Source organism: Camelus ferus, chromosome 8, assembly GCF_009834535.1.
Source record: "Camelus ferus isolate YT-003-E chromosome 8, BCGSAC_Cfer_1.0, whole genome shotgun sequence".
Classification (NCBI taxonomy): Eukaryota; Metazoa; Chordata; class Mammalia; order Artiodactyla; family Camelidae; genus Camelus; species Camelus ferus.
This window is the reverse complement of record NC_045703.1, coordinates 27,880,838-27,907,778: the sequence shown is the minus strand read 5'-3', so window position 1 is coordinate 27,907,778 and position 26,941 is coordinate 27,880,838. Positions and strand designations below refer to the sequence as shown.

Here is a 26,941-nt window from a genome sequence, read left to right as displayed (position 1 = left end):
GTGTTGTCAGCTCTAAAGAACACCTAAGGGATTTTAACAGCATGTTAAATGAGTAAACAAATACAATAATAGAATCTACAGAACCAAAAAGATGAATATATTCTAATTGTTTTGGGAAAGGCACATGGCTCAACTATAATGCAAATAAAAATCTGAAACATTTGTATGAATAAATAGATATAATTCAGAGGGCTGGATCAACTCAGGAATCTTAAGAAAAACTGATGGCCTTCTGCCTGAGAAAGATGCCAAGGGTGGTCCTGATATAACTGCCTTGTGAATCTGCTGAATCCTGCAGGAAATGACCGGGCTGGTTGTAGAGTGTGGACCAAGAGAAGGGTCCTTTGGAAGGTATGGGAAGTGCTGGCACCATAGCACTCATGGTAGATATGAACGATCAGAATCTACGTGGTGTTAACTTTTGTTTCCTAATACTACTGGCCAGACTGGGGGTGTGGGGGTGTCCTGCACTCCTGAGAGTGGTCTGGTTACTGCTCTCAGCGTGATCTCAAGAGACATAAAGTTGAGAACACATGGGGAGGGAAGAGGAAGTCTGCTCCATGCCTCTTCCTTTCTCCTGGGGCCCTAGTAGAACATGCAGATGAAAAGATCCAGAGAGCCAGAGCCCAGAGTGAGCAGGGGAAGTAAGACGGGTGACAGAGGGGAGAGAGGGAGAGGGAGAGACAGCAGGCAGAGCCGGAAGTGGCCCAGGAGCCGGTGCTTCCTGTTGTGGGTATCTTTCCGTCTCTGACAAGGAGGGCGTGGTGCAGGGAGAGAGCGCAGGCAGTGCCTGGATGACCCCGTTTCAGGTGACAGGTGGACAAAGTGTAGCCAGAACCACACTGCCTCTGCTTGCTCCCTTCTTTGAGTTCCTGCCCTTCTTCTATCTGCCCTGGCTCCCTTCCTACACTGGGCTCCCAGGTCATCTGCTCAGGTTCCAAGCCTCTGCCTTTCTCAGCGGTACCAATGGGCCTCCTCCCCCTGCTCGCCTTCACAGGGCTGAGCTCTCTGGCTTGGCCTTGGGGCCTCTCTCATGGGCTGCCTGGTGCCCAGGGCTCTTTGGCTACAGCCTGGCAGAGCGAGCCAGGGTCGAGGGAGCACATCTCGATGAGATAACAGCACTGTGAAGATACACATTATTGCTGGACTGCAGGCCAAGGGATGGGGCACCGCAGACCCTTCACCGCCATCCGGCTCAGGGAATTTACCTTTTGCCCCAACTTTGAATGCTGCCATCAATTGCTTCCTGGACTTCAGTAAACATCATAGGGTACTTAATGGCATAATCCTTGCAGAAATTTTATGTTATGGAAGGATAAATGTAGGAAACAACTCAAAACTCTACCTAGGGCTAGGGACTGGATTTATCAGGTTTTGTTTCCTGTTATAAAATATTTCCTATAAAGAAAGAATAACAAAATGCAAAACCAATTTGAAAGTAAGTATAAATTACAGTAAGCCAGGTTATTCAATTTTTTTAAATTTAAATTTGATTTTTACATTTCAACATTTAATAAAATTAAGTTTTATATTTCTGTACTTTGATACTACGCTGTTTTGAGTTTGAAAGCATTTTCTGTTGAATTTCCCTATACACTTTTGCTATGTTCTAATAACATATAAAATATGAGCTAATAATCTCATCATGTCCTTTTTTCTTACTGCTTTCCATCACTAAGGATTTTCTTAATTTTTCTTTTTAATTGCAGTAAAATACACGTAACATGCAATTTACCACCTTAACCATTTGAAGTGCACTGTTCGGTAGTGCTAAGTACATTCACACCGCTGTGCATGCAATCTCCAAAAGCTTTCATCTTGTACTAATAAGTAGTTTTTTTTCAAAAGAGATTATTTTTATTTAAAGAAAACTGAAAGAAATTTATACAGTTAACATATCAACCATTTAAAAATCAATCAATACATTTCATAAAGGAAGGTGAAGTTTAAAAAAAACCAAATCAGCACTGAATTGTCGCAGCTACTGATACTTCTGACACCCGTGGTCAGATTTCTGCCTTGTGCATGGTCATGGGTGTGCAGAACAAAGAAAAGGTTTTAGAGCAGAGGACAAGGAGCCTAAGTGATTATTTTACTTTTAATATATAGGACTACTAAAGCAGATTTCTTTGAGAGGGGGCTTCTTTCACGACAGAGTATCTTTCATTACTAACCCTCGCTGATCTTATAACGAGTTGTAACAAGAAATGCATTATACAACCTTCAAGGCCCAACAGCTAAACCAGCTCTCACACTGTGACTCAAGACTTTATCTCACTTTGCTACCTGCAGGATGAGTACACGAACCGTGTCTTCATGGGCGAAGGAATGCAGTGAACATACACATGCTGCTTCATCTCCCACCTTGGGGAGAACTTTTCTATGTAGGCAATAAAGTCAGAACTCTTTGTGCAAACATCTAGATATTAAGAAGTAACTAACATAGAATAGTAACAACTCTAAATGCCTTACAGAAGGAAGTAGTAAAAATGCTTTTCAAGAGAAAGAACCACTATTTCCAAATACTGATGTCATTTTACTTCGTATACCTTTGAGTTAAAGCACAGCCAGTGTGAAAGGGAAAAAGGCAGGCAAAGGCACCCATGACAATGAGGAAGACCGTATGGAGGCAGCAAAGGGCAAAGATCCAAGCGCAACCCTTGATCCCTATTTATTACCATGGTGCTCTGCCCCTTTTACCAGCTACATTCTTTTTCAGGATGTGTTTTTCAGTCAGACAGAGGTTATTTTACAGTGTGTTAATTCATTAAATTGTTTAGTCATGCAAGCCAAATACTGGAAATGAAGCATTACCTTTTTAGACATTCTGGATTCTGTAGGTAAAGGACCAGGGGCCTCACTGGCGATGTGAAAGAACTGGGACTCCCCACAGTGCAATGTAAATTCTTGGCACTCTCCAGCCACATGGCTGCCACCCACGACCTCCAAAGCTCTGTGAAGAATGGAAACACAGTTAGGTCAACAACCCATCAAGAACGCTGGAAACTCAAGAAGCCCAAAGGCACACTTCCCTGTCATGGGAATCAGCCCAATCAGTCAAAATAATAGGTCCTTCTTCAAAACCTACACAGGATTGTAGATGATCTGTACTCTCATAACACATCTGTACATAAACTTTGATGACTTCACCATGTGGCTAAAACCCTATGCAGAAAACAAATTAGAGATAGATAGGGAGGTAGCTAAACAGCTAGGTGGATAGACAGACTTTGACATGAAGGCAGTACAATTCCATTCTATGTGTTTTTTTTTTTTTTTTGGTTGCTCTGCTGTCATGCTCTTAAGAAAAGAAAAAGAGATTTGCATGTTTCCTGAATATTGGAAATAAAATGAGAATTCAATCCCAGTTAGGGGAGGGATCTAAGCCGTTCCAGGTAAAGGGAACTGTTCTCAGGATTCGTATTTATTAGACTTAAAAAGAATGGAAACAAATGAAGGCAGAGTGTTTCTAGCAGACACCTGTGGTTGCCTACCCCCAATCCATTTCCTTTATCCAAACCACCAGTCTCACTGCTCTCACCCCCTACAACATACATTTTCTTTGCTAATAACCCTGATTTGGTTCCGATATCCGTCCTCCATGTGCTTCAGAGGAAGCTGCTTCCAGCCCTGCTAATCAGTCATGACTCGTCTGAGCCTGGTGTCCCAGCCCCTCGCCAGGTACTGACTTCGGCACTTGCCCATACGTATCTCTCTTGCTGGTATTAGCACACTGACTCAGGCCTCCTTGACCCTCTGAAGTGTCTGTACTTTGCCCTACTTATCTAGTGTAATTCTGGCAATGAGATGTGAGGGAAATGTGCTGAAGGAATCCAGCAAGGGTCTTTCTTTTAAAAGATGGTTTCCAGAAAGAAATAGTTCTTTCCTGTAGGCCAGTGTCATGCCTGCCTGTGAGGATGGGACAGCCATCCTGGGACCAGCAGTGGCATTAGCCTGAGGAGAAGAGATGGAGAAGAAAAAGCAGGGCTGAAATAAGAGAGCAACTCAAGTCTTCAAGTACATTGTTGAGTAGCTGAATTAACCAACCCTAGACCTGCCTTAGCTCTGGAGTTCTAGTTCTGTTACAAAATAAAGGCCCTATTCTTTAAGCCATTTTAAGTTGCATGTTCTCCCTTACCTGCAGTTCAGCATCGTGACTGACACGAGGGGTGATGTATAATTAAGGCTGAGAGAAGATGCTGGAGCAGAAGGAGAAGATAAAGGCAGGAGGAGGAGCAGAATGCTCACAAAGTGGAAAAAGAACTAAATATCCAAGGCTTTAACATTTCACAGAAGAAATAGAAGATTTTGTGAAATTTCTACAATGTGCCAAGGATAAAAATACAAGTAGGGTAAAGTACTAACACTTTGGGGACAGGGAGGCATAAATCAATGTGGTAATGTCAGCAAGGGAGAAGCGTGTGGAAGTAATTTGAAGAACTCCATCATGTGCATTGTTGTTTTAGAAAACATTATTCTTTGTGTAATAGGAAAGGTGAAGATATATTAGCAGCAACAATTTCTTTTTGTCTTCCCCCCAAGTTTTGTGTAAAAGTAATACTTGTCCACAGTAAATATAATTCAATCCATATTGAAGAGAACTAAAATAAAAAATAATTTCCTTAGCCCTGGCACGATATCACTTTGCGTAAGTAACCACCCTGAACGATTTCCTTCCTGCAGCACTTCATGCCGTATCTAAGCCCTTACAAAAATACATATCCACCCTCTGAAAGAAAGTGCTGAAGTTGACCTTTGAGGCAAATCTCCCCTCAGGAATTAGAAACGGTATGTAGGAAGGGATGGAAAAACACGCCTTGCTCAGCTGAATTACATAACAACTGAAAAGTATCTTGGAGTTGAGAAGGTGTTAAAAAAACTTACCATGGATGTATGTTTTCATCAAGACTTATTTTCACTTACTGTTCCACTGACCCAAAGCCACAGTCCTGGTCCTTCTGCTCACAAACAAGCCAGGAGGACCAGCAAGCAAATGCAGCCCAGCAGGACTTGAAACGGATTCCAACCACTGCAGTCTTATAAATTGTAGAAGCAACAAGAAACCCACAGAAAGTCTGCCGCTTTTAATATTTTTCCTTTTTGGAGAAAAATACATGTGCCCATTGAATAAATCTAGCGATGCAGTGATAAGCTTGAACTGCATGTGCTTCCTAAGCTTTGTACTGCTGGAGGTGGGCGGAGTCCCAAAACGGAGTTCTGCCTTCCTGCCCGATACTCACTTACTTTATTGTGTAACTAAAAGCTAGGAAGGGTGCTTTTTAAATATGTTTTTCTAGTGATTCAATCCCTGCCTGTAGTATAGGATCCTTTTGCCTGCAAGTAACAGAAGGTCCAACTCACAGAAGCCTAATCAAAAACGAAATTTATCACTGCATATAACACGAGAGGGGTGGACTGCGGTGGTTTAATCAGCTTATTCAGATGCTGCTGAATTCAGCAGCTGCTACAGCTCTGATTGTTACCCTTAGATGTGACATTTCCAGGGGATGAGAAGACTATCTCTTCCTGTGTCTCTCTCTTAGAAGGAAGGCAGGCTTCCCTAGAAACCCCCTAGCAGACTCTGCACATTGCCTGCATCAAAACGATCGCTGGGCCTACCCCCTCGAGGCTGCGGCCTGCAGGACGTCACCTCACAGCGTGGGCACATGCTGTCTCCTATCAGGAGAAAAGGAGGTGGGGAGGGGTGGACACGGACATCGGTGCGTGTTACCTCACCTCCCTGACTCACCACGTTCCCCACACGCACTGCACTGCTGGTAGAGGTGGAGTTGATATATATACTCATGATTCAATTTGAGTTATCAAGGCAGAAACATTCATGATTTTGGCCTCATTGCATGTTGAACCCAGGCAGCCTGCTTGCCCTCCTGACTTGGGGGTAAACTAACAAGACTTGGCATGCTCTCTAAGAGTCAATCCTATACACTTGGGGCCATGATCTCAGAAGGCAGATTTGTTCTCTCAGGGGCCAGAGGAAGGGGTGACCCTCACAGATGGTCCAGGCCAGGCCCCTGCTTCACCTGTAATTCTGAAACCAGGAATGCTGAGGGTTGTGCAACAGCTAGTAACCTCTGCCCTCCCTGGAGGGGAGGAGCAGGATGAGGGGTTGGCTGGCGTCCCTTTCCTCCTGACCCAGATCCAGGCAGTGCGGCTGAGCACCCTGTCACAGACGCCATTATTTCAAAGTTGGCTCCAGGACTCAGCTGGGAGGGAAAGGAAGGCCCCAGGATGCGTGGGCTGAGAGGGCTTCACACGCCGAGCCCAGCTTCAGGACTTCTTCTCACCCCAGATGCTCAGTCCACACCGTGAGCATTGTCTAGTTCCTCCTTAGTGTCAGACACAGAACTTCTACTCATAGCAAACGTACTCCATGAGCTTGTCTCCTGAAACACAGCCTTTGCAAAATGCCCCACAGAAAGAATACTCTTGGAATGATGCTGGAGGGGCTTCCAGGCCTTATGTAAACTTTTTAATACCATCTGCCTTTATTCCTTCAGCAAGCATGTTCAGATCTCCTACCACTGGTCATACCTTCAAGGACACAAAGGTGCAGAAACCCACTCTAAACTCTTGGGATCTTAAGGTCTAGTAGACATAGAGGCTCATCCCACGGGCAGCCACATTCTAACTGTGAATAATAGTTACAGATAAAGTTAGATGTAGGTAAGTCCCCCGAGCTTCAAAGAAAATCTTAGTAAGTGTTTTTGCCACAGGAAAGGCCAACTGGAAAATTAATTTTTCTTTTCCAAAGGGTAAATTTCAGTTTAACTCCTGATTAGTGGGCAGGAGGTGGTAGTAAGAAAGGCTAAGCATGGCTGCCTGGTGAGAAATCTAAGATTTATAAATGGAAGTGGTGTTTCCTTTCTTACTGGTCTCTTTTTAAGCACAACACCTCTGGGGTTAAAAAAAATAAGATTAAATACAATAAAATTTCCCCAAAACTGCCATACTGGTCTGGAGTTTTAGCAGAGGATAATTTATTAACTTGCTAATTTATCATCTGGAGTGAAAGAGCTTCAGTGCTAAGTACTTTATTTTACTCAGACTCATAAACAAGTGGAACATAGGCCCGCTCATTCAGCTATTTTTCTGTTTCCTTTTTATTTGGCTTGTTTTAAAAAACCAGATTGCCCTTCTCCTTGGAGATTAAGTTGGTAGAAAATGAACAATGGCAAGATTGTTTACCTTTTCCTAAGTTAAAAGAGACACGTGGCTATTCCCAGACAAATCCAAGCTTTGTGAGGCTTGAAGCTTAAACAATTTGGGGGCCCTCTTTAAGAAAGAGAAAACAAAATATCTTACCTTTTCAAAAATTATAGCACTAGGGCCCCTCCTGAGGCATTGGAGTTGCCCATGCAACTTCAGCTTTGTTTGCTTCTTAAAAATCCACCTCGGGTTTTCCTAACCTGGTCTACTCCACCAGGCTGGCCTCAAGCATTTTACTCTGTATAGCCCAACATAAAGCAAGCCAAATGAATTTCTCTAGCTAATAATTCTTGCTTCAGAGAAAATGGACATATAAAATAATAAAATGAGACTTTTACAAAACTAAAGGCTTAGGGTTGACTCTCAGGTAGACATTGATGCTGTATTGCCATCTACTGTCTACTCAAAGAACTAGCAGTGTGCTCTACTAAGCCTTGGAGTTGTAACTTCAAGGCCACCCAAAGGCACTCCCACCTGCGCTGAATTATTTCCCCAGGAGAGCTTAAAGCACTGGATACTAGAACCATTCTTCTGAATCAGCGCAGTGGTTGTCAGGCTACATAAGTTTTCTGGCCATGAAGAAAGGCGGAAAACTTTTCATTTAGTAACAAACAGCCCTAAATAGTATGGGAAGTATTTCTTTCCTGCAACTACTAAGTGGTCGAGTACTGCCATTTACTGAGCAACTTCTCTCCTGCTACTGTTGACCCTAGATCAGATTATGGACACACCATCAGATAATTCTAGACCTAGAAAGGTCTAGATATTACCCGGTGCAGGCCCCTCACTGCAGATTTGAAGAGACACTGGCTCTGAGAAACCATGAGGTTGACAGGGCTGCGGGCCTGCTGGTTACCCATGTGCATAGAACTGGAGCTCAGGCTTCTACACTGAGGCTCACAAAGAGGCATCTAATGATAGTGTGACAACAGAGTCATGTGAATCTGTCCTATCGCAAGAAGGAAAAAAACCTTATATTTCCCTTGAAAAACCAAGGATTTCAGATTTACATAATGGGTTTTTCTTTCAGAAGCAATGTTATATTCAAATTTGCATTTTCTCCACTGAATGAGAGATAAAATATAGCAGTGGTACACACACGGATTTCAGAGTCATCACAGCCTAGGCATTAGCCGCGAGTGTCTTGGGCAAGTTACTTACTCTCAGCCTTAGTTTCCTTATCTGCAAAACAGGGATTATAATGGGATTGTCATGAGAATTAAATTAGGTAATGCTTATAAAATACTTAGCTTAGTATTGCCACATAATAGGTGCTCAATAAAGACCCGCTATTTTAATTATGCACATGAATGTCAGTTGACATTTGATGGATCGTAACTTACTAGGCATCATATGGACGGTATTTCAAGCTAGCATATTTAGCAGGCTTGACTATGAAATGATATAGAAATGAGAATATCTGAGGTAGAAGTACCTCAGAGATAATCTAGTGACCTAACCACGTCATTCTGCAGATGAACTCAATGAGGACCAGAGACAATCACTGTTCAAGGTCATAGGGCTAATGACTGGCAGAATTGAGGGTAGAGAACCCACCCGATTCCTAGTTTACAGACAGGTTTCAAATTATCTGCAGATGAGTTGCAAGATCACAAAATCATCAGTTGAATGGAGAGATGAATAAATTCTGTATGCTCATTCCAGTTTTAAAAATTCAAAACATTCTCATAGCTTTAACTATATAGAGACTACTACATCAGGCATATATATACAATGGAATAATACTCAGCCATAAAAAGAATTAAATAATGCCATTTGCAGCAACATGGATGGAACTAGAGATTATCATATCTATCATATCATAGAGATTATCATATTGAATGAAGTAAATCAGACAGAGAAAGACAAATATCATATGATACCACTTATATGTGGAATCACAAAAAAAAAAAAAGAAAGAAAGATACAATTCTATTTATAAACCAAAAAACAGACTCAAGACATAGAAAACAAACTATAGTTACCAAAGGGGTAAGGGTGGGGAGGGATAAGTTAGGGGTTGGGGATTAACAGACACACATTACCATTTATAAAACAGATAAACAACAAAGACCTACTGTAGAGCACAGGGAACTATATTCAGTTTCTTGTAATAACATGTAATGGAAAAGAATCTGAAAAGAAAAAATATGTATGTATGTATATGTGTAACTGAATCATTTTCTGTACACCTGAAACTAACATTGTAAATAAATCAACTACACTTCAATTCAAAAAAAACCTCAACAATTCTTGTAATAAAAGAAAAAGAGGTTTCGTTCTGTTAGGTGCAAATTACCCTAGCCATCTATTGTACTCACATTCACTAAATAAATATCCCACTCCAAACTATGAAGAAAAATTAAAATAAAAAAAAGAACACTACACCATTAATTAATATAAACATTTGGTTGTCAGCAAATGGTAATAGTTTTTAATGCAGAAACTCTGCCATCTAGTGGTCACACAAGAGCATCAATCTAATCATCCTTTTCAGTACTGTTTTTGTAGAAAATATAGCTCCCTAATTCAGTTGGCCTCTGTTTCTCCCAACATCTTCCTGGGCTCCTTGATTTTTTTTTTTTTAAGCAAGGAAGATATGTATCATTATGCACTGCCAAGCAAACTGGCAGATGCCACTAACAAATGATAAAACATTCTTTCATGGCTTGTTATTTCCATAAAAACAGACTAGCTTTCAGTTATAATTTCTAAAATAGAATATAAACTCAAGGGTAAATGACAAAAAAATACAGTGGCCAGCAAACCCAGTGCAGTGTGTGTCTCTAAACTCGATGGTTTAAATGTCAGCTAGAAGGCTGGGCAACCTCTCCCAATGGTGCTGTGTCAGGGAGAGTTGCCCTCACATCTCTCCAAGCTCCCCTCACATCTGACCACTGGGAATGCAGATCATCTCTCTAGCAAAGGCTGGGAACCTTTGCCCTAATAGTTCTGTTTTGTGAGATCTAGGCTTTGGGTGCTACAGAGTTTGTGAAACTTGACCAAGTTATCTCAGGACATATCTCAAATATGTAAATTTTGGTCATCTGGGATCACATCCCATGATTTAACAAACTATGAAGCCCACCCAGAACTGGGCTGAGCTCAGCAAGGTTTGGCTTTCTTAGCAGTGGTCCCAGAGGAAAGAAGGATCTCAATCTGAGCAAGAGGAGAGAGGACCAGGGACAAAAAACCCCCTGGGAATCATTGCCCAAAACTGTGGGAGAATGGAGGACCCGTGGTTTGTGTCTCAGGGAAGGGCTTAGGTTTACCAGGAGTCTCATGTTTCATGCATGACTGCACATGCTCCCTCTTAGAGTTGCTGAAGATCATGGCATTTTTTTCAACTTTTCTTTACACTATTCAGGTTGGACAAGTTTAGTTTTTAGTTGTCAAAATATAAAGTTTTCTTGATTGCTGGTGTTTTCCTTTTAAGGTTACTCAAGTTCCTATAATCTAATGGCAGAGAAAATATAGCTCTTCTTTTGATGGCATACATAATCCCCAAAGAAAGACTAATGACTTTACCAAGCTTATAAATAACAAGAAAATAACACAAGAGAGAGTATTTTTAGACTGCTATGTTTTGCAACACAAAATAAAGCTAATGGTGATTATATAATCACGGAGCAGGCAAGAAGCAGGAAGCTTGGCAGAATATGGTTACAGGTACAAGGGTAGAAAGCCAACCCAAAATTACTAAGGGCAACTCTGGGGAGTCATCCCTGAGCTCTTCTCCTCCCATCACCCCACTGGTCAGGGGCTCTTTGGGATCACACTGGAGCTTGTTTTGAGAGACACTACAAATGCAGCCCCATAGACCTCTTTGTTGGACATGTTGCAGGGAACCTGGGAAGGGTGTAAGCCACCAGTTTATTTAATATTCTCTCTATGGGGACTGAAAGGAGAAATTTCTTTCCTTAAGTGCCAAAAAAGCTTTCCGTTTGCTCACCAGTTGTCTTTAGACAATGTGGACTGAGTACCTGATCATGAATACATGTTAGTAATTACATAGAACTTCATGAATATACATTCTGTAAAGTAATTGTCTCTCTCACTTTATCACAGTATTATTCTTTCAATTTTCTGAACTTCATTTATTTACATTGTTAGTTGAAGATAAACTACTGGAAAGCCTTTGGAGGAGGAAGTGATGGGGAGGTAGTTATAGATACATGCGACACACTTCTACCTCACTAGTATGCTGTCCATCTACCCTTGTCCATTCCAACTACCGCTATCCTAGTTTATTGCTTCAATTTAAAGTGTTTCCCAGCTTTTCTCTGCTTTCTAGTCTCTCCTGTATCCTCTAACTCATTCTAAAGTTACAAATAGATTGATCTTCCTGATGGACATTCTTGTTTGAAAACCATTGGATGGTTCAGCACTGTGTACAGACAAATCTTAATTTCATAGGCTAGTATTCAAGCTCTTCCATCTTCTGGACCCAGTTTACCTTTGCGACCTTACACATCCTATGTTACAGGCAATTTTACCATATTTTAGCTTTACTATAATTATAGATGGCTCTTTCATCTCAGAGAGTAAGTTACATTTGGGGCTCGTGTGTATAATTCCCTCTGTTTCTGCCATGGCATCTGACCACATCTGTCACATCACAGACATTCAGCAAGGGTGAGTGAATACAAAGCCCCTTTTGCAAAGATGGTTTGACTCATAACTATAGCAGCTGCTTGCAGAGTCTGTTGCTCTTTATGACTATTTCAAATAATGTCAATATAAAGCTTTGATTCAAAAGCACCTCTTCCTAACCACGACAGTTGCATGCTAGGCTGGTCTGTCTATTTTCCAGAAGTCTATAGTGATGTCACACACTTTGAAGCTGACTTTATAGCACCTTTAATATGCATCATCTGCTCCCTTCGTTTACCTTTGCCCCACCTAGCTCACTTAGTCTGAAACGACTCCAGTGCCAAGGACAATTAGTAAAAGTTTATGAACTCTGGGGTCCCTAAAGAACCTGGAACTGAACTTCTCTGCCTTAGTTAGTCCTTCCAGTCACTCAAAGAATTGTCTTCATCAATCTGGAGCTTTGATAAAGCTTGCATTGCTGTAAACACTATTACTTCATAGCATTTCTAGAAGCAATAAAGTTTCAAAAAAATTCAAGAGAAATTGTGTTACTTGTTTCTTGTATCAAAAATGTTCAGCATTTACTGTATTTCCTAAACTCACAAATACTTATTTTTCTTACAAATTGGATATTCTCAAACTTCTCACAGCCATAATTCAGAGATTTAAAGACTCTACTCAATATATTCTTACTATATGATGGTCTGTAAATCTCATAAAACTACAGGTGAGAATTGAGTCTTTAAGCGTTACTTGTAAGACATTAGAACATTCCCACACACAATCTGGTGCTTATAGTAAATGATCTTTGATGATAATGTGAAACTAAAAAAAGCTATCTTAAAATATGAGAATGAGTCTCTTTAAAAAAAACTTTTTCTAGATAATTCTTATGGAGGTTAGTTTTTACATTAATTTTCATAACTGTCAATTTCATCATGTTCAACTTACTCAATTTCTAAATACCTGGCAGTGGCTCAATGATTAATGTAAAATGCTCAGTAATAAGTACATAATTACTTGAATCCTATCTTTGGCTTCCCCCATCCACCTGCACCAGGTTGGTAAACACCACAAGGGCCTCCTAGATACATCCTTCAGTAGTGACTAGAATTGTCATCATTACTTAATGAATGAGTTCAATTAGTCTCTTTAACTAGAGCTAATGTTACAAAAGAAAATGCTAATTAAAAATCATTTCTAACAAGACGTAATAATGCAAAACACATCAGGAATACAGACCTCCTGACTGAAGACAATGGGAAGCCGGATCTGAGAACAAACTGATATTCACCATCTAAGCTCTCATGAGCTGAAATCTTTAAGGTGCACGAGACAGAAAAGATTATCACTGAGTCCCTGCTTTCCACCTAGCCTCATAAAGTTATCCTTACAGAGATGCTACTAACAAGCTCCAAACTCCCCACCCTGCAGGGGTCTCCAGCACCCGTCTAACCCCTTCTCCTCTCTCTCCAGACTCAACCTTTCAGTTGTGCTCAGGGTGATCTATTTGCCTTTCCCTTGTGGACAACTTGCTTCATTACTTATATGTCTCTGCTTGGGCTCCCTACTAATTTTTCCCCTCTCCTCTTTGCCATCTTTGGCTATCAAATTCTATTAAGTCTAATTTTAAAATGCACTTCCTCCAGAATTTTGTAATAAATTGTGATGATTGTAATGAAGTTTGTGTTTCCTCACCCCTTAGCTATCCAGCTTATACTAAAGGAAACCCTAATTTACCAAACGGTTGTGTTACAAAACTTTTTTTAACTGTAGCCGGTTCTGTAAACACAATACAGTGGTTTGATTCCCAAATAAGCCCCTAAAAGTCACTTTAATGTAGCTGAAATAACACACCACAGGGGGAAAGAGAGAAAGAAAGGAAAAAAGAATGCCAATATGAATCACAGAATTGTTTCAGTATTGGTTTAAAAAAAAAACAAGAAAGCAATAAAACAGCCTCATAAATAGTATTTCTTTTTGTCAAGTGCAGATTATTCTCTTTTTGAAATAGGGATTACTGAGAAAAAGCAGGTTCAATTGAAAAGAGATAATGGTTAGAGATTTTTTTTTCAGAGATTGTAAAGGGACTTTAAGAGCTTTTGTTATTACCAGAACTAGACAGATTATTATTATTCCACAGCAGAATTCATGGTCTTCCCTTTCCTCCACACAAAGGTGTCACTAGCTTTCCTCCTGGGTGTCACAGTTATCAGCTGCGTGACCATGACCCGTAGTGACATGAAAGGGGAGACAGAGTGGGAAGAAAAAGAGGAGGACGGGAGAAGAGGGACAGGGGAGAGACTTCTTGGCCAAGACCAGAAAGTAAGAGGAGGAGAGGAAAGTATTCAAAACGAGGGGAGGCTCTGCTTAGGAGGAAAGAAATTCCCCACGTGTGGGAATAACAGTGCTGAGCGCGGAAGGAAGGAAGCAGCAGCGCAAGCGCCCAGGTCTCAGAGGGAAAACCCACGGGCCCACGGGCCCTGGGCCAGGCAGAGGGAGAGGCGAGGCTCCGGACAGGCTCTTGTGCACAACGGCTTTGTACACACAAGGGATGGAAGGAGGTGCAAAATCCACGTGAGGGACAGTGACTGGTTTTGAACTTTTAGGGTGAACCTTATGAAGTATCATTTTTGTCAGTCAAAACCAATCAAATATGGCAATTTCATATGGGCCAACCTAGTATTATTTGTTAAGTGTTCCTCCTGGGTTTTCTGTGACAGTGTATCATTTCTCAATTAAATTATAAACTTTTTGGGAGTTAAGGACCATATCTTCTTCTATCCCTATAACCTGAACTCCGTAGGTGTAAAATGAAAGAAATGCCTTTTTTTTTTTTTAAATGATGTAAAACAAGTTTTTTCTTGTGGCACTGACTGAGAAAAAGGTTTTCAGCACTGAGAGGGAGTTGAGTCACTAAACCGCAAAGCATTCTGTCTCAAGAAAATATTTACTTTGTTTAACAGGATTTTAAATTAGGGAGTGTTATCACGTATAATGAGGACCTGTGAGTCAACAAGTTCTGTGCACACAGGAGAGCTTTACTTCTGCACTCAAGATAAAGGGGGAAACTGTCTCACCGTTGGGCTGTGAAATTACACACAAGCTAACAGAAAGGAAGAACTGTCTTGATTTTCTTCACTTAAACATACATTCATACTGCTCTGTAATAAAAATGCTTAAATATTGCCAATACTTTGAAAAGGAAATAAACTTATTTTTTTTATAAACCAGATAATGATGGGATATAAGTCAAAATGCTTCTAAAAATGAGCAAGTCATAAGGTCAAACAGTAGAAAGGCAAATTTTATTAAAAATGGCCATTTGGCATATTGTTTTAGATGGACGAAAAAGGCTACTGGCCTTTCCCCAGTCTCAGCAATTGGTTTTACTAAAAAGAATCAAAGTAATGTTATCAGCAAAAGTAATTTTCAGCCTGTCATTCTTTTTTCCCTTTAAAATAACAGAATCTTATGGTTTTCCCTATTTAGGAAATAGTTGAAGTATTTTTCTCCTGTTACCAAATTTAGTAGTTACAACTCATGTCACTGGACTTCAAGTATGAAAAAAATCAAATTATTTCAGTTATTATTTATTTATTTTTTGAAAACAGAAAAGCTTTGACATGAATCTTTTGAATCATTCCAAAAGGATTACTCATTTTATTCTTTCAATTCCCCATCAAACAGTTCACGTATGTTACTAGTAAAAAAGGAAGATACTGATCAACCTAACTAAACACTTAGATTCCCCACTTAAAATGCAAGCAAGTTCTTGTGAAAGCAAAACACATGGGAGTCTCCCATTTATCTGGTTATAGGACCAGCCATGGACAAAGGGGTGGCATCTTACATTGGCCCCTTTCCCCTTCCCCTCAGCTCTCTCTGCATTTTCTCGCTTTGCCTCCTCACTACAGATCCCAGGATTTTCCTGTGGCTTCAAATCAACTGTTAAACAGAGAGCTGATCAAATAGAACTGCAGAATATGAAAACACTATTCACTCACTGTGTCTACTGAGATGAAGAGTGTTCCCCTAAAATTCATTCACCTGGAACCTCAGAACATGACCTTACATGACATGCAATCTTTGCAGATGTGATTAGTTAAATTAATATGAAGTCATACTGGATTTGGGTGGACCCTAAGCCAATGATTGGTGCCCTTATAAGAAGAGGGAAATTTGGACACTAAGGCACAGACACACACAGATTCAGAGGGATGAAGGCCCTGTGATACGGGAGGTGGAGATTGGAGAGATGCAGCTGCTAGCTAAGTAACACCAAGGATTTCTTGCAATGACCAGAAGCTGGGAAGCGGCAAGGAAGGATCATCCCAGGAGCTTTCAGAGGGAGAGTCTTGGTGCTGACACCTTGGTTTCAGACTTCTGGTCTCCAGAACTGTGAGAGAATACATTTCTGTTGTTCTAAGCCACCAAGTTTGTGGTAGTTTGTTATGGCTGCCAGAGGAAATATGAGTTCTATTCTGTTGAGGTGAATGTGCATTAAAAATTTTTTTTTGATTTGTTTTTGCTTTTTGCGGGGGTAGGGGGTGCGGTTAATTAGGTTTATTTATTTTTACTAATTTTTTTAATGGAGGTACTAGGGACTGAATCCAGGACTTCATGCATGCTGAGCACACACTCTACCACTGAGCTATACCCTCCTCCCCGACATTTTAAAAAAGGTTTCTGGGAGAGGGCAATGTTTAATGCAAAGAGCTAAAATAACAGGTGTTTCTGGTGTGAATAATAATTCAGAGGAGAAGACATTTTTAGGGAAGTGAGCCTTCTGAGTACTTTTGAAATAAAGGCTGGCATGAAGCAGCCTCCTCCATGGAGGTGTGGGCCTGGGCTGGTCTGACTGGAGCACTTGACTAAGCCTTGGGGAAGGAAGAGAGAGAAATGAAAAGGAAGCATGCACTTTGCCATCCAGGGCACCCCAAAGACACCATTAGTCCTGAGATGAAAATGCTGCCTCGGGTAATCAGAAACCCTGAAATAAAATCGAGGACAAAAGGAGTCAGAAGAGACAATCTCCGATAAACAGCACTCTGTAGCTCTACCTCATCTACTTCTTTAAGTCACAGCAAAGATACAACATATAGCAAAGTTAATTCCAGGTGGCTCAAAGAATTAAATGTAAAAACATCAAATCACATTAGATGGCCATTATATAGCATGTTAGAAGACAACACAGGATGGGAAACAACTTCCTAAGATTAAAAGCAATGGAAGAAATAAAAAAGAAAAATATTGATAATTTTTCTGTGCAAAATTTTAAAATTTTCACATTTTTTTAAAGTGAAAGACAACAACAAGCCAAGATAATATTTTCAACACAAACATCCAACAATTGGTTAAGAGCCATACCTGGTAAAGAAATCATACAAATATATAAGAAAAATATTAACAAACCCAGTAAAATGGGCAAGGGAAATAAGTAATTTTCAAAGGAAAAAAGAAATGGTTAGTGAAGATATTTCCCCCAATTCACTAGTAATTAAATTATTCAAATTAAAGTAACAATATATACAATTTTTACATTAATAATGCTCAGTGCTTTTACATACCTTTGGGGGATATATTAATTGCCACAGTCATTTAGTAAGCAATGTATTAGTAATTATCAAGAGACTTTAAAATGTTATTATACCTGTACCCTGTTATTCTACTTCTAGGCAAGGTTTTTAAGGAAACAAGTATTCAAAGACATTTTTACCAAGATGTTATGGCAGTGTTATTTATAATAAAATTTGCAAACAACTCAGCCAATTCAGGTAATGATTATTATGGAACATCCATATTATAGAATGCCATTTATCCTTTAAGGCATAGGGGTAAAGCTTGTGATATAATGGTAAGCTGAAAAGTAGAACAAAAAATTGTATATCAATTATGCTAAATATCCAAGAACATGTGGAAAGGATATACACTAAAAATCTTAACAGTGGTCATCTCTGGCTATCTGGACTATGAGAAGTTTATGTTCTTGTCTGTATTTTCCACATTGTCATAAATCTCTTATAATAAGAAAAATATTTAATTTGAAAAGTTTTAAAACTCCTAATAGCCTCCTCAGGGAAGTTTAAATAAGGATTTTGAGTGGCAGTAGCAGAAGGTAAAACCCAAATGATAAAACAGACCTTTTTACATAATCTAATAAAATATTAATGCACAGATTTTACCTGCCAGTCTCACTTTCTTTTTCCCAGTTTCTTAGGCTAATAATTTCCAACCTAGATTTTGGAATGCCCCCAAGTTATTGTCAGTTATCTCATAGGAGTCACAAATTTTTCTTGGATAGTTTCCAAGACACCATTTGTTTTTAAAGTTTGCAAGGAAAAAAATACTTGCAGGGAGCCTCACTCTGCTTAAGGCAATCTACGTCTGTTTTGACGTTTGTCAAGAGAGTTAAGCAGTAATCATTGAAAGGTAAGTTTTCAGTATTGGCAGCTAAATTGAGGTGGGGGACAGGAGAGCACAGAAGCTGACAGGAGAATGATTTTGCTTTGTTTCTTACTGTGCATAATTCCAAAATCATTTATTCTACTTCCGCGGGGACATGGAACAAATCAGTAAACCTGTAAACTGAAACTGGTACAGATTTGCTTTCACATTGATCCTGGATAAAATCTTCTGACTTAGTGTTCTGTAGTTTTCTTTTAGATCAGGGGTTGGCAAACTATGGTCTGCAGGTAACATCTGGCCCACTGTCTGTTTTTTTGTAAATAAAGTTTTATTGGAACAACCACACAGCAGTTATAATCTAGAGGTATCTATGGCTGCTTTAGGGCTATGATGACAGAACTGAGCAGTTGCAGTACGACTGGATGGTCAACAGTGTCTAAAATATTTACAATTTGGCCCTTCATAGACAAAATTAGCTGATTCCTATTTTAGATCATAACCCCCACATCTTAAACCATAAACTCCCAGGCTTGCTTGGCAGCATGTCTTCTTTTTGTACTTTTATAACCTTCATTGAAGAGGAATAAGGATTCCTAAAACTCGAATAAATACTACCAGGTAATAATTATAATACAACATAAGCTCAAGTTTACCCAAGTGTGGATAAACTCAAAGACAGGAAAAATTCCCCCACAATCATAAACATAGAACCAAATCTGCATAACTCTTTGATTTACTTAATTTTCTTGACTATTGGTAGCTAACCTCCAAGATGTCCCCTATCTTCTCCTCCTGGTATTTGTGCCTTTGGGTCATTTCCTCTCACACTCAAGTGATATCTCATTTCCAAGACTGCTAACATTGTGGCTTTTCCCTCCCTCTGACTCTCTCATCACTCACTCCTGTCATCCTGTGGAGAGACCCAATCAGCTAGGCCTGCCAACCCACAGCCAGTGAGGAGCTGCAGCCTCCTCACAGCAGCCACCTGAGCAGCCTTGGAAACAGATCTTTCCAGCCCCAGGCAATCTCCCCATGACAGCCGCCTTGCTATACCTAAGAGAGACCTGAGCCACAACCACCCGGCTAAGCTGCTCCCGAACTCCTGACCTTCCCAAACTGTGAGAGGATAAACATTTGGTTTTTTTTTAAGCCCCTAAATTTGGGGATAATTTATTTATACAGCAACAGATAATGAATACATTCTCCTCTGCCTCCACTGATGTATCCAAGTTTCTAGCCTTGAAAAGCTATCTGCACAGGACTGTCAGATCTAAGACTTGGTCCTTGAAATGGATCATGAGTTGGATCTAGCTCAGGTCACAATTTAACATCATGGTTCCAAACCCTTCGGAGACCTTCCTCTCTCCTATAAAAAAGCCAGGTTTACATCAGCCGTTAGAGCAGCTCTTAATTATTCCTCTCTACTGCTATGACGACACGAGTCACAGATGGAAATGACTAAGATAAAGCGTGGACCCTGGAAACAATGCCATGTTCACACCAGGAGGACTGAACAGCCACCAGAACATAACAACTAAACTCCCAAAGTGTCGGGGGAACCTGAGCTCAAACTTCTCAGACCGCTTCAGGCTTCCAAACAGCTTTCAGCCTCTTTTACCAGACAAGGTGAATGGTATCAACAATATTCACATTTGTGTAGCACTTTGTCCTTTGAAAAGTAGTGTAAAAGTTACCTTATTTTAATGTTGTACAGCACAGGGAAAGATAAGCATTATTTTGTAATAACTTTAAATGGAGTATAATCTATAAAAATGTTGAATCACTATATTGTCCACCTGAAACTAATATAATATTGTAAATCAACCGTACTTCAATAAAAAGTCATCTTACTTTAAAATGAGATGAGAGAGAATATTCAGAGAGATGAGTATTTAAGACAGAATATTAGTATCAGAATAGGAAATAGCAAATGATTCTTTCTGTGAAGTGCTAGGATGTTTTGCAGAGAATGTGTAAAGCCCAGGGACCTCAGAGGCCAAAACAGGGGTGAAGCAGGGACAGGCTGATGTGCACCCAGTGGCACCTCATTACCAGCATTCTACCAGAGAGAGAACTGGCTCAGTACCCAGGGCATACCCACCAGAATGACTTCTCTGTGTGCGTTAGAGAATCCCATCCTGACCCTCAACTGTTCCAGTCCTCCCAGGACCTGCTGTTTCCCCGAGAACACACTTCACACCTTGGAGGGCAGGTGCTCACCTTTAGCAGCTTAGAGAGCAGTGACTTCACATGGAAGGCCTTCAGTACATGTCTGAGAAAGGAAAGAAGGAAAAGAGGAAGGAAGAGTAGAAGGAATTTGAAGGATAATTTTCTTGTTTTCTTCAACCTAACAAACCTATTTCATTACAAAGTATTTTAAAAGAAGTTGTATCATTTCTCTCAATGGACTTCCTTCTATTGAAAACTTCTAAAGTGGACAAAAACCAGGCAGAAAACATGAAAGGAAGTACAAAAGAGGGGAGAAAAGCTCCCCTTTGAATTAACGGTGACTCATCTTCTAAGAAACTAGGTTATGAGGTATAATTAAGAGTCTATGTTTATTAGAATATTTCACTCTCAAATAGCTTCAGGAGACAAGAGGCATGGAGAAGACAGCAATGGTTTTGTCATGCTGAAATTAATATTCTGGTCCCTTAAGAACATCATCGTTATTTATAGTGATGTTAACCATGAAAGAGGGCCCTGCCTGCAAGCACCTGTAAACTGGTCGATGACTCAGCAGACAACGTAAAGAAACCCTCCATGTCAACACAACCTTGTAGGTGGCACATCCATCATGTCATCTGTACCCAACTGATAACATCTGGTTCTGTGAGTCCGGAGTGGACCCACATCAGCTCTCGGCCCTGAGGGACTCCCAGAGAGCCATCCAAGCCTTGGGTCGGGGGTGCTGAAGGTGATAGAAACGTGCCAGGTGCTTCTGGCCACCTTCACAGAACAAGCTCTGACAAAATATTTAAAGGGCTCAAAAAAAAAAAAAAAAAAAAACCCAAAACAAAAACAAAACCCCACAAGACAACATGGCCATTTCTGCACATATCTTCCTGCTCTCCTGGTGTGATCGTCCCACCTCCAGGCAGAAAGATTAAGTCAACAAAAAAGAACTCTGTGCCTTTTTTTCAGTTTGGTGTGTTTGTTTAACCAAAATAGGCAATTTTTTTGCCCATCTGGGTCTATAATCCCCTTGTCTTAAACTCCAGACATAATGCCCAAGATGGTTTGGAATCCCAATGTTTCAGTTTATAAAGACTGTGTGAAGAAAGTATCTGAACTGAATGAAATATTAAAGTGTCCACCTGAGAATATATCACTTAGGAAGGTTGTAGATTATTTAGAGAGAGGTTGATTCCAAAGCAGGGATTAGGAGAGTACATGGAGAGGGCTGGTAGACACATTTCTGGGAGGCTGTGGTAACTAGTCTCCAGAGGGGCCCTGACAACTCCGCCTCTCGGCACTGCTTGCTGCTCCTCACATCGACGGGTGGAGTTATTTCCCCCTTTTGAGCTGCCTTGTAAGAGGTACAGCTTCCCTGGGAGAGAGGCCACATGGAGGGAGGATACGGGGGAGGATCTTGAAACTTGAGCAACAGCAAGAACTGAGGCCCTGGGCGGCGGGCCCCAGTAGAAGGGTCCCCACCAGCTCCCAGCAGTTTTAGCTGAGTTACCAGGCATGTGACTGCAGGAGCCCTCTAAGACATTCCAGCCTCGGCAGACATCGCGTAGAGCAGAGACAAGCTGACCCCATGTGCCCTGTTCAAATTCCAGTCACTAGAAGCAATAAAGTGATTGGTATTTTAGGTTACCGAATTTGGGGATAGATGTTACAGATAGTTATCCATTGCACCAAAATTTTCTGGAGCAATAGATAACTAAAACAGGCTAATGTCAAACAGCCTTCTGCTAAAATCTATTTTTTTTTAATGCCACAGTTGATCATTTCTTACAGAAATCATCCACGGAAAACCCAATAGTACCTAGAATGTATTAGGTGGAAACTGGTAAAGGACAGAAAGAGTCAGGAAGGGTTTTTAAAATATTATATATATATATAATATATATATATATATATATATATATATAGAATTTTTGTCTTATTTGAAATGACTAGAGCAGTAGAGGAGGACAAAGACGATCAACGCAGCAGTACTAAGCACTGAAGAGAACTGTAGTTTAGCAGTAATAACTACCTCCTCCTGGGTGATTGCTACATCCCAAGCACTGTGCTAAGTGTTCTACATCTGTTATCTCATTTAACCTTTACAACAAACCTGTGAGATACGTGTTATTATCTGCATTTTATACAGATGAGGAAGCTGAGGCTCAAAGAAATTAAGCAATTTGCCTAACGTCACCCAGCTGGGAAGTTGTGGTGCTGGGATTTGAACCTGGTCAGCCTGACATGAAAGCCATTTAACTACTTAGTGTACTATACAGCCTCCACCTTCAATAGTGATGTAGTTTCATCATCCGTGTACTTTTATGTTCAAAGAGAAATGTGTCCCACAGCAATAATAGCAAAAAATAAAAGCCATATTTTGGGCATAAACAGGTATTTTGCATGCAATTTGGCATCCTTTTGCATTACAACTATGGTATTTGGTAAGATTCATGCTATATAATTCTGAGAAGATGTAGGAATATTTCTCAAGCACAATATGGACATCTGTCCTTTTGATAGTTTAGCTTATATTTCCTAAAAGATTATTTGTTATATAAAATGGAGAACCGAGACACCACCATTTGGTTCCGATGATTTAGTCCGACCAGCCTTCCTGAGAACAGCAGTATTTGATTTGCTCTCTAGTTTGATTGGCCCTGTGCATCCCACCTACTTTTCCCTTCTTTCAAACACACACAATCTTCCCACACAACACATACTATCCTTTTATTATCCCGAGAGGACCCATACTGAATAACCCTGATTAGCAAGGCTGCAGATGGCAATATATTCCACACAGAATCCAAAAATAGAAGGAACTGAAAGGGAACATAATTTTGTCTAAGGTAGAATTTTCCAGGTTATCAACTCTGCCAGCCCTACAAAATAGTTTTCTATTTCAAAGCATTTAAAACATTGTAAAACTCCCCCAAAAGAGTTGTTCTAAAACCAAGTGAATGACTTGTTTTGGTTGCTTCTAAAACCACAATGAGCAACTTGCTTTCACAAAAGACACTCTCGTTTATCTGATAAAAAGTTGGAGGAGAAGCAGCCACATCTCAGAACACCTGATCGGTTACTCCCACAAAGAAACTTCACAGCCTCTCAGCTTTATCAAAGTGCACTAGAATTCAAGATGATGCTTTGATGTGTGGAAAGGACAATGAACTGAAGGACTGATATGCTTGTTTTAGGATAAACACTTGTGTGTCCTTGCATCCTTAGAGTCTCTGACTTGGTATTGGAGGACCTTATTTCAAACACCGTCTCTGCCACATCTAACTGTATCCCCTTGGGGAAGACAATCTGTCTGATTTTCAGAGTCTTCACCTGTAAAATAAGGATGATAACATGCCATGCCATAGACTTGTTATAGGATTTAAATGAGATGGTACTTGTGAAAGCACTTTGTAAATGCAAAGCTCGTTACAAATTTTAATTATTATAAGGTCTCCTACCTTAGAGGAACATTTCACTATATATTACATGAGTATACTACTTTCAACTTTCCAAAGAAAATACACCATAGTACTATTATACATCATATTGGTTGTTTAAATCAGACACATCAAAAGCCAGAAGAGTGGAGATATTTAATTTTCCGATCTAATCAATTTATAACATACTACATGCCATTCAATAAATATACTCACTAATTCATTCAACAAAAAAATTTTTGAGTGACTTATCACGATGAATAAAATACCTTGAGGGAGCTTACATTTTGAATGAGAGACACATAGAATAAGGACAAAATAAGCTGATATCAATTATTATCACAGGCATTCAGAAGTTCCACGAAGAAAAATAAAATAGAATAAGAGGATAAAGTAATGAAATTGGAGCACCTAAACGTAGTAAGCAAATATTAATAGAGCTGAAGGGGAAAATAGACAACAATACAATAATAGTAGGGGACTTCAGTACCCCACTTTCAACAATGGATAGATCATGCAGACAGAAAATCAATAAGGAAACGCTGGACTTGAACTATATCTTAGACTGAAGAGACCTAACAGATATATACAGGTGGATCTAACACACATATACAGAATATTCCACCTGACAGTAGCAGAATACATATTCTTCTCAAAACATTCTCCAGGATAGAACATATGTTTTAGGTCACAAAATAAGCCTTAGCAAATGTAAGAAGATTAAAATCATACTGAGTATCTTTTCCAACCTCAACAGCATAAACAGAGTGTGTGCCGAGCACACACTAGGTCCTGGGTTCAATCCCCAGTACCTCCATTAAAGATAATAAATAAAAACCTAATTACCCCCCCCAAATAAAAAAAAGAAATCAATAACAGGAAAAAAACTGGAAAATTCACAAAGATGTGGAAATTAAATAACAAACTCCTAAACAACCAATGCATCAAAGAAAAAATCAAAACGATATCTTGAAACAAACAAAAATAGAATACAACATACTGAAACTTACAGGGTACAACAAAAGCAATTCTAAGAGGGAAGTTTATGGCAATAAATATTTACATTAGGAGAAAAGAAAGATCAGAAACAAACAACCTAACTTTAGGCCTCAAGGAACTAAAAAAAGAAGAAAAAATTAGACACAAAGTTAGCAGAAGGAAGGAAATAAAGATTGTAGCAGAAATAAATGAAATAGAGACTAAAATAACATCAGAAAAGATCAATGAAATTGACTTGATTTTTTTTAAGATTTAAAGAAATTAATAAATCTTTAGCTACTGTAACTAAGGGGGATAAAGAAGCCTCAAATAAATAAAATCAGAAATGAAAGAGGAGACATTACAACTGACACCATGGAAATACAAATGATCAAAAGAGATTATGATGACAATTATACGCCAGAAAAAAATGGATATCCTAGAAGAAATGTATAAATTCCTAGAAACATACAACTGCCAAGACTTAATCATGAAGAAATAGAAAACTTGAACAGACCAAGAAAGAGTAAGAAGATTAAAACAGTAATCAAAAATCTGCCAACAAAGAAAAGCCCACAACCAAAGAGTTTGACTGGTGAAGTCTACCAAACATTTAAAGGAGAATTAACACCAATCCTTCTCAAACTCTTCCAAAAAACAGAAGAGAAAGCAACACCCTCTGACTCATTTTACAAGGCCAGCATTACTCTAATACCAAAGCCAGATAAGGACACTACCAAAAAAGAAAACTGCCAATGTCCCTGAAGAATATTGATGCAAATCTCTCAAGAAAATAATAGCAAACTGAATTCAACAGCACGTTAAAAAGATCATATATCATATATCATGATCAAATGGGATTTATCCTTGGGATGTAAGGACTGTTCAACATACACAGATCAGTATAAATATGGCATATCACATTAATAGAACGAAAGATAAAAATCATATGATCTCAATAGATGCAGAAAAAACATTTGACAAAATCTAACATCCTTTCGATATAAAAACTTTTAACAAATTGGGTATAGAAGGAGTGTACCTCAACATAACAAAGACCATATATAACAGGCCCACAGCTAACATCACACTCAACAGTGAAAGGTTGAAAGCTTTCCTGCTAAGACCAGGAACAAGAAACACGTGTCTCTTTTCACTACTCCTGTTCAACATAGTACTGGTAGTCCTAGCTAGAGCAGTTAGGTAAGAAAAAGAAATAAAAGGCATCCAAGTTGGGAAGGAAGAAATAAAGTTGTCTGTTTGCAGATGATACAGTCTTATAGATAGAAAATCCTAAAGACTCCATCAAGAAACTATTAGCAATAACGAATTCAGTAAAGCTGCAGGATACAGAATCAACATACAAAAATCAGCTGTGTTTCTATACGCTAACAATGAACTATTGGAAAAACAAATGTTTCTCTGAGTTCTGTGAGCTGCTCTAGTAAATTAATGAAATCCAAGGAGGGCATCATTGAAACCTCCAAGCTGTAGCTGGTTCATCTAAAGCACGGGTAACAACCTGGGATACTTGCATATGAAATAGCAAGCAGGGGTGTTGAGGGGGTGGAACAGTCTTGTAGGACTGAACCTTTAACCGTGGGCTCTGATGCTATCTCTAGGTAGGTAGTGTCAGAATTGAGTTGAGACACCCAGGTTGTGCTGCAGAATTGCGTGGTGGTTTGAGAAAACCCACCACCCCCATTAGAATTGGGTACAGAATTGTGTGTAGCAATCTCACTTCTGCGTATATATCCAAAAAAAAAAAAAATGAAATCACTATCTCAAAGAGATATCTGCATCCCCATATTCATTGTAGCATCATTCACAATAGCTAAGACATAAAAACAACCTAAGTGCCCATCCACAGATGAATGGAAAAATATTTAAAATACATACATATATAATGGCATGTTATTCCACCATAAAGAAGAAAGAAATCCTGCCTTTTGGATCTTGAAGGAATTACGCTAAGTGAAATACCAGAAAAAGAAAGACAAATACTGTATGTTCTCACTTATATGTGGAATCTAAAAAAACTGAACTCAGAAATAGATAGTAGAATGGTGGTTTCCAGGGGCTAAGGGGTAGGAGAAATGAGGAAATGCTGGTCAAAGCAT

At 39.6% G+C, this 26,941-nt stretch overlaps 1 protein-coding gene and 1 long non-coding RNA gene across 3 annotated transcripts in view; one reads left to right on the top strand and one right to left on the bottom strand.

The window, feature by feature from the left end:
- Positions 1 to 26,941, bottom strand: part of CRYBG1 (crystallin beta-gamma domain containing 1) — a 180,245-nt gene that overhangs the window by 98,728 nt on the left and 54,576 nt on the right. For both annotated transcript variants that reach the window (XM_032484615.1, XM_032484616.1), the window contains exon 2: positions 2,815 to 2,953. In XM_032484615.1, the coding sequence (XP_032340506.1) occupies positions 2,815 to 2,953 (139 nt within the window). The remainder of the gene's footprint in view (positions 1 to 2,814; positions 2,954 to 26,941) is intronic.
- Positions 11,609 to 24,693, top strand: LOC116665312. The gene is made up of 3 exons (XR_004321865.1): positions 11,609 to 11,618; positions 20,436 to 20,440; positions 24,610 to 24,693. It is a non-coding gene; the product is annotated as an uncharacterized LOC116665312 (long non-coding RNA).